Source organism: Humulus lupulus, chromosome 6 (genome assembly GCF_963169125.1).
Source record: "Humulus lupulus chromosome 6, drHumLupu1.1, whole genome shotgun sequence".
NCBI lineage: Eukaryota > Viridiplantae > Streptophyta > Magnoliopsida > Rosales > Cannabaceae > Humulus > Humulus lupulus.
Window position 1 is genome coordinate 7,449,777 of NC_084798.1, and position 12,207 is coordinate 7,461,983.

The 12,207-nt window shown below is 37.8% G+C and overlaps 1 protein-coding gene across 1 annotated transcript; it reads left to right on the plus strand.

Moving 5' to 3' along the window:
* The first annotated feature begins 10,060 nt into the window (after positions 1 to 10,060).
* LOC133784611 (receptor-like protein EIX2) lies at positions 10,061 to 12,207 on the plus strand. The gene is made up of 4 exons (XM_062223903.1): positions 10,061 to 10,415; positions 10,703 to 10,883; positions 10,932 to 11,910; positions 12,014 to 12,207. The coding sequence occupies exons 1-3, from the start codon at positions 10,061 to 10,063 to the stop codon at positions 11,905 to 11,907; spliced, it is 1,512 nt and encodes a 503-aa protein (XP_062079887.1). The 3' UTR covers positions 11,908 to 11,910; positions 12,014 to 12,207.

Genomic DNA, 12,207 nt, shown 5'->3' on the forward strand with positions numbered 1-12,207 from the left:
GAAAGAGCTGTGGAGATGAGGCATGAGCAGAAGAGACTGGAAGGACGGGCTGGGTAGACACACGATATAGACCACAGTCAAGTAGACCCTGAAGGAGAACTTTCTTGGTGACTCGATCCTTCACAAGGAAACAATCAGGATAAAATTCAACATAAGCAGAATTGTCACGACACAATTTAGTAACACTTATGAGACTATGAGAAAGAGAAGGAGCACGAAGAACATTAGATAGAACAACAGAAGAACCAGCAGAAAGTAAGCGTGTATGACCAATATGAGAAATAGGCAATTACTTACCATCACCAATAGTCACTTGCTCAGAGCCAGGATAAGGAAAAGAAAGATCCATCATGTTGAAATCTGGTGTGAAATGGTGAGTCGCACCAGAGTCCATATACCAAGAAGCATCCAAAAACACATTAGTAGGAGGAGTAGAGGAAGCAGCTGTATAGTTGGTAGGCAGAGAATAAGATTCAGAAGATGGAAGATATGTGTTTAGATTGGTGGGAGAAGGGAAATGATGATAAGAGAAATTGGCTCTATGATAACAGACAAGTGCAGTATGGCCCATTTTACCACAAATCTGGCATTGGGAACAAGAGGGAGTAGAGGAGGAGAAGGGGTGCCAAGGACCCACGGGTCCAGGTGGCTTACCCAGAACACTAGAAGAACGAGAAGGAGGAGAAGGCTTGGGGACAGGAAAGGAGTTTTGGGGATAGGATCTGGGTGAAGAAAAAGGGTTGGGAGGAGATGATTTGTGTGGATAGAAGGGATGCTTGGGTCGATTGGCGTGGGCCAAATTTTCTTAAGTGAGATCCAAAGTGTCAACAACATTCTGGGACTGAATCATAGCATCAAAACTTATGAGCAGACTGTGTATAGTAGCAAGAGATGGTTGATTTGTTCGCATCTTCAGCGATGTAACAAAGGGATTGTAGTCTCGGCCAAGCCCACTAAGAAGGGCAATTATGTGGTCATTATGAGAAACGGGTTCACCGATAGCAGCAAGACTATTGCAAATAGTCTTTAATTTCTGAATGTACGTAGTGATGGTGAGGTTGTTCTTCTTCAAACTCTGCAGGGTCGTTCGAAGTTCACTAAGGCGAGACATAGTGACAACCTCAAAGTATTCGGCTAGAGCAGTCCAAATTTCAGATGCAGTAGTATAAGATACAATCTGGGCAAGCATATTATCTGATAAGGAAGCATAGATCCAGGACATAAGGAGGCGATTATACCGTTGCCACAAGGTGTAGGCAGGATTCACCGAGTGGTTCGGGGGTGGGTCAAGAAACTTCTCCGGAGCAACTACGGTACCGTCGAGATACTCATCCAATCCTTGCTCAATTACCACATTCAAGAGTTGATTCTTCCAGATCATGTAAATGTCGAAATCCAAAAGGTTTTTTTAATAGAACTTAGTCTTGAGAAGACAAGTATTTTAGGGTAACAAAATATTGTAAGAGTTCTACCTATATAGACCTAGGGGTGGTGCCGCCCCTCATGAGAATTGAGGGTCATTCTCAAGAAAAGTCTATGAATGGAATGTGCACATGGCCATTAACGGTGCAAAAGCGAGACATTGAGGTCTCAAGTGAACATAGCAAAGGTGTGTGTGTTATCATCGATTTGTTATCAAGGGAAAGTGGTTCAATGCTTCGGCAACCAAAATTTCAACAAAATTTGTGATAATTACACTAAGGTAAAATTCAAGTCGAAAGACATTTTACTTTATGCACCAATGCAAAGGTTTCTATAGAGAGTGATTATTTAATCAAGTGGGGGAATATTATATTTTAATATAATGTTTGATTGATTAAATAAGTGTTACAAAAATTGATTATTTAATCTAGTGGAGGAATGTTATATTATTTCATATAATATAATATTAGATTAAATAATGTGACAAAATGTGATTTGCCACACAAATGTGATTTGTCACACCTTGTAACATATTATTGAGAGTCACAAAATTGGATACATGTGTGTGCCTAAATGTGACATATTTTGGAGTTACAAAATCAATTACAAATTTGTAACTCCCAAATATTACCCAATAATGTGTATATTATATGTTACACATTTGAGATTTGATTTCATAAAGCCATAATGAAATATGCCTGTTGGAGACATGTTTTTAACTCCCAATAGGTGTTTGGAGGTTACAAAATCATGTGGGAAAGGATTTGGGGCGTTTTGGAACGATTTGGAAAATGACAATTTTTGTGCTGAAACTAGGTTGTGGTCGCGACCACTGTCTTTCCCTGGCCGTGACCTGGGGGACAGAAGCCAGTGGCCGCGGCCACTGATGATCCTGGTCGCGACCAATGAGGCTGACAGCCTATATGGTTTTTCAATTTTTTCCAAATTGAACAGTATTCTAACATCCCAAATAACTCCCAAATCTCCATTTTAATTCCATAAACATCCAATTAAACATTGGTAACAGCCATGGGGGTTGGTGGAATTTGAAATTCAAAGGGGTATCTCAAACTCAATAAATAGGAGCCTAATGCTCACTTGTAAGATACACCATTTTCCATCCACAAAGCACTTGGCCAGAAAATTCACCTTGAGGCTTGATTATTCCAGAAAGCATTTCCAAAAATTTGTAAGAGATCCCTTAGTGCTTGAGTTAGGGGGAAATAAGCTTTTGGACAAAGATTTTAAACCTTGTTCAAGTTGGTGATTCTTAACCCTCTTCACTTAGGTTGTGTAAGTGAGAGTTTACTATTGTTGTGTTCTTGCATTTCTCTCCATTTCTTTTCTTCTTATTTTCATTTTCTATTTACTTGTAACTTTTGTTTAGAGTTGTAATCTTCTTTTCTTTTTCAAACACATTTCCTTTACTTATAATCTTTTATTTAGAGTTGTAACACTCTTTTCAATCAATCATTATTTATTTGTAATATATTTCATAGAGTGGTATTATCTTACCTTTTCCATTGAGGCAATTACATAATTTTCCTAACACCTAAGACATAGGTAGGGGAGTATTCCCAGTGCATGGCAGTCGAGGAGCGGTCTCGAAAAACTCTGAAGTATGAAAGTGAAACTCTCATTATTACGGAGGATGACGCCAGGCACGTGAGGTACCCCCACAATGACCCTCTGGTCCTTACCATTCAAATCGCTAATGCGCGAGTGAAGAGATGCTTGGTGGATATGGGAAGCTCAGTGGACATCAACTACAAATCATCCCTCAAGAAGATGAAACTCACGGTCAAGGACCTAATACCTTGTTCCCAAGTGATATAGGGGTTCACAGGAGAATACCCAGCACCAACAGGAACTATCAAACTACTAGTTACTGTGGGAGATGCCCCTAGGCACGAAACTGTGACGACAGAGTTCCTAGTGGTAGATTGCTCATCGGCTTACAATGTAGTGATCGGGAGACCCCTCCTGATGGCATTACATGCAGCAGTGTCTATCTGGCATCTGTCTTTGAAGTTTCCCACAAGAACAAGGCAAGGATGCGTACAGGGGAACCAAAGGGAGACACGAGAATGATACAACGCGTCGGTGGTTAAAGCAAAGAAAGGACCATGCGTAAACAACATGGTGGTGACCTGCTATGAAGAGAATGAAGGAGCCGATGAGGTTGTCAACATGGAAGTTGACGTTGAAGGAAACACTCTACTGGAGCCGGGGGCTCCTTTTAACGAAGATTTGTTATTATAACAAGTTTCCCAAAGCGAGGGAAACGATATTGATCCTCGCTTTGGGAATGATGTCATGGGGGTAGGACCAGTCGAAGATCTTGATGAAGTCCTACTAGATGAGGAGGACTCGACTAGAGTAATCAAAGGTGGAAAACAAGGCACGGTTGGTAGAATTTTTGAAGAAGAACCAAGACGTCTTTGCCTGGTCACATAAGGACATGGTTGAAATTTCTCCATCTGTGATAAGCCATGTCCTCAATGTGGACGAGAACTACCCACCGGTGCAACAAAAGAGGAGACTGCTTGACAAAGATTGATCTCAAGCCTTGAATGAGGAGGTTAAGCGACTCAAGGAAAATAGTTTTATAAGGGAGGCCTACTACCCAGATTGGGTATCAATGTAGAGTCCAAGAATTTTACTTAGCTAGCTAGATAGTAGTATTATAGTATTATCTTTATAACTGTGGATTTTTGGTTCAGACCGTGATTTATAGTAGTACTTGTAGATTTTCTAAGTTTAACCTATAGTTTAAGAATATTAATGTTAACCTAAGGTTTGATTAATATGGCCGATATTGAGGATAATATTTATTATACTATAAGGTTTATATAAGAACCAATAGGATTTTAAGCACATGTTATGTATGGGTGATTAAGGATTAAGTATTTTTTAGGATTAAATTAAATAAGGGTAAAATTTGAATGCTCTAAGATCAGTCAGCAGCTTTGAATACGTTTGAGGGCTTAGTCAAGGCTGTTTACTCAATTTGAATTAAGCTAAAAATGTGTAATTTCGTGTTTAAATAATCAGCAAATGCCGATATATCGCAGCACGTAGATACAGAAAACACGAAATGATGCACGTTTGCCTCAGGCATAATGGTCCAGCCTCCTTCAGCATATTTTGAATGTTTTTGAATTCGTTTTCCATTCAACCATTCAACCTCTTGATAAGTCCAGCACCTTTTTGAACGAGTCTTCAGCCTCTGCTGAACGATTATTCAAATTATTTTCACGTAAAAAGCCATTATTTTTATTCAAGTTAAATTAAGATCCTTTCATTCCTAAACTCTATAAATAGGACATAGTACCCAGTCATTATTCATCTTTTGCTCTAAGTTCAGAGGCTGCAAGTTGCTAGGTGAGTGTGAGAGTGTAAACACTTGGGTTGGGAATGCTTGATCATCACAAGCTTATCAAACACTTGGGGAAGTAAGGTTTTATAGTATTTCGGGTTCGAGGTTTAGATTGGTCTACAAGTCTTCAAGGTAATTCTACACCTTAGTTCATTGGTATTATTTTATTTTAAGTTCTCATAGTCTTCTACTCAGCCCTCTAACCTTAATCCTTATTTTGGTTAGGAAATCTAAGAACTTGCACATAAGTTTTTGGTAAGTATTTTTCTCAATGGTTTAGTCCTTCCATTCCTTTCATTTCTCTTCTTCACTATACTCACTCTTTTTCAAATGGTTCTTAGGAGTGTTCCAAAGTCCCAACTCTGTCCTCTTATCCCGGTAATTTTGGTAAGGAAAATAGGATAGAATCTATATGTTATATGCTTATGTTATCTTATGTTTTTATGTTATGAAATGTGTTATGTATGTATGTATGTAGACTGGGGCATATGACCCATATGACTAACAAGCCCCAAATAGATTATGGGCATATGACCTGCTTAGCTAGTAGGACCCCACTAATCTAATGGGCATATGACTTGTTTAGTCTATGGGACCCCAAGTAATAATGGCCATTATAGTATGTGTATGATATAAGTGTTATGTTATGTTTTTTTTTTTATGTTTCTTATGAATTTATGTATATGAACTATGTGTTAGATTTTCCTTGCTAGGCATTAAGCTCATTCCTTTTTGTTTATATGTGCAGGAAAATAGCTATAGTGGCGGGAAAGATTCGTGGATGCTTGGGGAATGTGTATCGGTGATGAATGGATTCAAGGAGTCGAGAGTTCGATTTCGAGGATGTAGTCTTTTATTTATGGTTTATGTGTATTTTTCCGCACCTGTTTATGTAATCTCTTTTCATTTCAATTTATTGTTTTCTTTTTAAAATAATGGGATCCCATATCCTGCTTTGAGTTATGTAAGTTTGAATATTGGTTTTTACAAGTTTTTAATAAAGTATGATCTTTTTCACTTGTAAGTTCTATTAAAGATTAGGGTCTATGTATAGTTTTCGTTAATGGTCCAAAGTCTAGAGTAGTTGGGTCATTACAGTTGGTATCAGAGAAACGGTTCCTTCGCATGAAGTTCTCCTCGATACACATGCTTAAAGCTCCGAATCTGACCGCCAAGTAAGTGTTTAAGTTATAAGTTATTTTGCTTATGTGTATAGCTAACAATTTTAGTGTTTATGTTTTTAGTTAAGTATGAACGGAGCTTTAACCTATCAGGATATTCGAGCCATTAAGCCTTTAAAAAGAATAAGGGAGCCAAGAAACACCGTTGGAGCACTAGAAAGAATCACTCGAAGATTGCTCTTGTTCTACCAAGAGATAGGTCACCTTCAAGAGTCTAAGCAAATAATGTTGAGATCAACGGAATAATATGTATTAATAATTAGACTATTTAAAGATTTCCATCCGGTAATAGCAGCCTTAGAAGAAATATGGGAAACCATGAATGATGAGGATGAATTACCATTAGCGATGCAATATCCCTCTTGTGTACTATATCAGTAAAAGGCTAGTAGGTGTGGAGTCCAGGTATCTCCCTCTTGAAAAGCTAGCCTACTGTTTAGTAATCGCCTCTCGAAAACTGCGTCCATACTTCCAACCTCACTTAATTCGAGTCCTAACCGATCAATCACTACGAAAAGTTCTTCAGAAATCAGAGGCCTCGGGCGATTACTAAAATGGGCGGTGGAGTTAGGATAGTTTGATATCATTTATCAGCCAAGGACGACGATAAAAGGACAAGCATTGGCAGACTTCATAGCCGAGAGCACCAACCTTGAAGACCATTCCCACCAATCGGAGAATGGAGACACAAAGAAGGAAGGAGATACTCCCATATGGAAGCTATATGTTGATGGAGCATCCAATGAACACAACTCAGGTGCAGGAATGATACTGATCACTCTGGAGAATCATTGAATCCACTGCGCTCTCAGATTTGGATTCAACGCTTCAAACAACGAGGCTGAGTACGATGCATTGCTAGCAGGATTACGCTTATCTCGGGATGTGCACGCAGAATCCCTGGAGATATTAAGCTATTCCCAACTAGTAGTGTATCAGGTACTGGGGGAGTATCAAGCCAAGGGACTTAGATGGTGCAATACCTGAATAAGGTGAAGGACTTATTGGCACAGTTCACGAGATACTCGATTACACAAGTCTTGAGGGAGGAGAATGCCAATGTTGGTGCCTTAGCCAAGCTTGCCAGTGCCAAAGACGATGACACCTTGAATGTCATTCCCTTCAAATACTTGGCGGAAAGAAGCATAACCGAGTAGGAGGCACAACCTGTTGAGTTAGGGGACATGTGGATGACACCCATTATCAACTCTCTCAACCAAGGAGTAATACCCAATGATCGGAAAAAATCAAGGAAGCTGGTGAGACAAGTTGCACGATATATGATAGTCCAAGGGGTCCTGTACCGACGAGGGTACTCCCTACCACTGCTAAGGTATGTTACACCCGACCAGTCAAAACTGTTAATGATCGAGGTACACGAGGGGTTTTGTGGAAATCACGCTGGGGGCTGAGCCTATCAAAGAAAATCTTAAGGCAAGGATACTTCTGGCCAACGATGAATGAAGATTTGATGTAGTATGTCATAAGATGCCACAAATGTCAGATGTTCTCCAAGACACCCCGGGCGGCACCTAATGAGTTAACACAAATGCAAAGTCCTTGGCCCTTCGATGTATGGGGAATCGACCTAATCGGGAAGCTACCCACAGGAAGGGGTGGAGTCCAATTGGTTGTTGTAGCCGTAGACTACTTCACCAAATGGACTGAAGCAGAATCGCTCGCCACCATCACCTCGAAGAAAGTATTAGACTTTGTGGTGAAGAATATTATATGTCAATTCGGTCTACCGAAGAAGATAGTCTTGGACAATATGACTCAATTCGACAGTGATATGTTCACCAACTTTTGCACAAGGCATGGAATCACAAAGAGTTTTTCCTTTGTAGCACACCCCCAAGCCAATGGTCAAGTAGAAGCAGTGAACAAGACTATCAAAGAAACTCTAAAGAAACCCCTTGAACAAGCCAAAGGAGCCTGGCCAGAAATACTTCCAGAGGTCCTATGGTTACATCGAACAACGGCTCGAACATCAACAAGCCCTACACCATTCTCTTTGGCGTTTGGTTATGAAGCCATGTTGCAAGTTGAACTCACTCCTTCATCGCATAGACGAGAGACATATGGTCAAGGGAGGAACCATCAATCAATAGAAGAGTCGCTCGATTTAATCGAAGAATGACAAGAAAAGGAAAGTCTCAAGGTAGCAGCACACCAACGAAAAGTGGCCCGACACTGCAACTCTAGGGTGAAAGATCGAAAATTCCAAGTAGGAGACATAGTTTTCAGGAGGGTGTTCCTAAACACTAAGGACACTGCATCAGGGGTACTGGGACCTAATTGGGAAGGGTCATACCTGTTATATTATTTATAATATAATGTAATTTTATAATATAATGTTTTAGATTAAATTAATGTGGCAAAGAGTGTCACATATTGTAACATATAATAGAGAGTTATAATATTTAAATATATATATATATATATGAATATCCAAATATGTAACATATTTGGTGTTACGAATTCAGTCACAAATTTGTAACTTCCAAATATTGCTCATTATTGTGTAGATTTGTTGTTACTCAATACTGAGATGAATTTCTTAAGTCATATATGAAATGATTGTTAGAGATATGATTTTAAACCCAGTAATGTGTTTTGGGGTTAAAAAATCAATTGAGAGTGATTTGGAACCGTTTGGAAAAACAACACAATTTGGTGTGCTGAAATTTATAAAACGTAATAAAAATGTAATAACTTATTTTTATACTATATAATTTTTCCAATTACTTTTTTTACTATTGTGTTGTATGATAAACTAAATTTGAAACTATTAGAAAGACTTAATTTAAAGAAAATAATTAAATAGGCTTAAAATTTTATAAAATTTAGAGACTGGTTACCAAGTCTAAAATTTCAAGAATAAAATAAAATAGTTACTTAAAAATGATATACTTATAATTATTTTACATAAAGAAAATATAAGTCTAACAAAATTCGAAAGTTGAAAAATGCATCTTAAATTAATTTTAAACATAGGTATATCTCTGAAATAGGAATTGCAATTAATGCTCACTTAAGGCGTCTTCATTTTTCTCCATACAAGTACAAGATGTAAGCCACACAAGTTTTACCAGACCATGAATTCACCTTGCTAGCTTCTCTCATCAATTTTAATGGAGAAATATGGATTTTGTCATTGATCGATATTATTTGATAAGAAATAGAACGCTCAATTATGATTAAAAAAAAATAGAGCAAATCACATTGTGAGCTGTTTGATACTCATTTTTCCCAAGTCATAAAAATATTAGAGTTCATAAAAACAAAGCAAATCACCTCATGAGCTGTTTGATACTCATTTTCTCTGAGTCATAAAAACATTAGAGTTCATCATAGCATAACTGATATTAAGCAAGTCTATTGACTCGTTCAATTTCAAAAGCTATAATATACCTAAATATGTACATTCACCTTGAAAGCATTATATTCATGAATATGATGATAGCTGCAGTGCTTCTATTCTTGCTGGCTTGTACGGCTAATCATGTAGTGGCTAACGAGGAAAGTAGCAAGTGTGAAACGAGGAAAGTGCAAGTGTGAATGATCACGCTCAGTGCATAGAGAAAGAAAGAGAAGCTCTCCTCAGCTTTAAGAGAGTTGTAGATCCAGGTAACATTCTCTCCTCTTGGACAATCAATAATAGCACAAACCAAAACTGTTGTAATTGGACAGGTATTACTTGTGATAACCGAACCAATCATGTCATTAAGATTGATTTTGCCCTGGAGATTTGCTTATTTTCAGTTCATGCGAATTTTTGGAGGCTGGCTTTACAAGATGATTACCCTCTTAAAAGTTCTGTATTAAGAGGAAAGCTAGCTTGGCAATAACAAGTAAGTAATAAGTTTTTTTGTGTCTTCTCATACTATCCCAACTAAGTAGTAAGTAATAAGGTTGGAAGTGGGTTACCGAAATTCTTGGGGAATCTTACCAACCTAAAAGTCTTAGACATTCCTTGGAGATTTTGCATTTGAGTTCTAACCAACTTCGAGGATTATTACTTCTTGATGATAAGAAAACTTTCCCATCTTTGACGCTTTTAGACCTTAGTTACAATATGGTTGAAGGTCCTTTTCCCAATGGTTTTAGTAGATTTCCAAATCTTCGTGAGTTGTATTTAGACTACAACAACCTCACTGGTCTATTGCCTGATCTTTCTTCAATGCCCAACTTGACAGTTTTCAGTGCAAATAATAATAAGTTCAATGGTACTTCAATTGATAGTATTGGTGAGCTTTATTTTCTTGAGAGGTTAGATGTCTCTTCGAATTCTCTCACAGGGGTCATATCTGAAGTTAACTTACGTTGTCCTAATTTGAAAGAGCTAGACTTATCGTATAACTCTTTGACAATGAAATTTCAATCCAATTGGGTTCCCCCATTTCAACTGAAATCCATAAGGCTCTCTTCTTGTAAGTTAGGTCCTCAATTCCCTCGTTGGCTCCAAACACAATTCAACCTCTCACACCTAGACATTTCCAATAATGAAATTTCTGGTGATCTTCCAAGCTGTTTACTTTAAATATCTCTTACAATCTTCTTAGTGGCACCGTGCCAAAATTGTCACTACGATCTCTCTCTACAGTTGACTTGAGTTTCAACCAATTCCAAGGCTCTGTTCCACCTTCTCTGTCTAATGCAACTTATTTGTATCTGTCCAATAATAACTTCAATGATTGTGTGTTTTTTCTGTGTGAAGTGAGAGAGGTTTCGACAGGTTTTCTTGACCTTTCTAATAATCAGTTAATCGGAAGGCTGCCTGATTGTTGGGAGAATTTCAACACTCTTTGTGTTTTAAAGTTGAGCAACAATAACTTTTTTGGAGAGATCCCAAGCTCAATTGGTTCTAGTTCAACTAGATTTCAGACTCTACAATTGAGGCATAATAACTTCTCAGGATCTTTGCCTTCTTCATTGAAAGACTGAAGTAAGCTTCTAGTTTTGGATTTGGGACATAATAATTTGGAAGATATAGTACCATGGTGGATAGGTGAAAGATTAACAAAGTTGGTTTTTCTTAGTCTCAAATCAAATAAATTCTACGGATATGTACCATCAAATCTTTGTCATCTTACTAAGATTCAAATATTGGATCTCTCCCAAAATAATTTGTCGGGAGCCATCCCTTCATGCCTTGAGAATTTCACCTCAATGGTACTTGAACAAAAATTTGACGATCATATCACCAGCACAATAGTCTTCAGAACTAGTCCGCTTGAAGGTACCTTATTTGGTCGTTTTGAAAATAATGCATGGATCATTTGGAAAGGAGTAGAGTATGAATACGGTAAGATTCTTGGATTGCTAAGAATTATTGATCTTTCAAGCAACAAATTGAATGGAAATATCCCATTTGAAGTAACTAGTCTTGTACAATTGGTTCAGCTAAATCTATCAAGAAATGAATTGAGTGGAAGCAGTCCAGAGAATATAGGGAACTTGACTGAGCTAGAATCATTGGATTTGTCTCACAATAAGCTTTCTGGGAAGATTCCCACAAGCTTGGCTGAAGTAACTTTGTTGAATTACTTGGATTTATCAAATAATAGATTATTAGGGAGAATCTCTGCAAGTACTCAATTACAGAGCTTTAACGCTTCTTCGTACCTTGATAATCTTGCACTGTGTGGACTTCCTCTAACAAGCTTTTGCCCCGGAGATGAGACACTATTGCCAAGTCCTGCTACTTCAAATGGGGACGATGGGAAATGGTTTAACATGTCATCATTTTACATTGGAATTTGTGCGGGCTTCCTCATTGGATTTTGTGGGAATTTTCTGCTGGACTCTTCTTGGAGATTTGCTTATTTTCAGTTCATGCGTATTTTTGGAGGCTGGCTTTACCAGATGATTATTACCCTCTTAAAAAGGGCTGGATTAAGAGGAAAGCAAGCTTGGCAATAACAAGTAAGTAATAAGTGTTTTTTGTCTTACTTTATTTTCACACTATTCTTTTGATCACCCTCGCATAGTTGCACATGGTACAATAATGTAATTTTTCTTTGTTTAGAACACTACTGCTGGTGAAGATGTGGACGTGGCGAGGAAGATGACAGAGCTATCACATGAGTATTTGTGTATTATCTTTTGTAAGATGTAAAATTATATTTCAGACCAATATTTCAAGAACATGTCATGGCAATATTTTCTTTGTGTTCGTTTGTAAGATCTAATATGCCACATTGAATTCATATATATATATAC

Coding starts and splice junctions, on each gene's coding strand:
- LOC133784611 (XM_062223903.1), top strand. CDS start 10,061: ATGGTTGAAGGTCCTTTTCCCAATGGTTTTAGTAGATTTCCAAATCTT. Junction 10,416..10,702: donor ATCCATAAGGCTCTCTTCTT/GTAAGTTAGGTC, acceptor TTCTGTGTGAAG/TGAGAGAGGTTTCGACAGGT. Junction 10,884..10,931: donor TTTCAGACTCTACAATTGAG/GCATAATAACTT, acceptor GAAAGACTGAAG/TAAGCTTCTAGTTTTGGATT.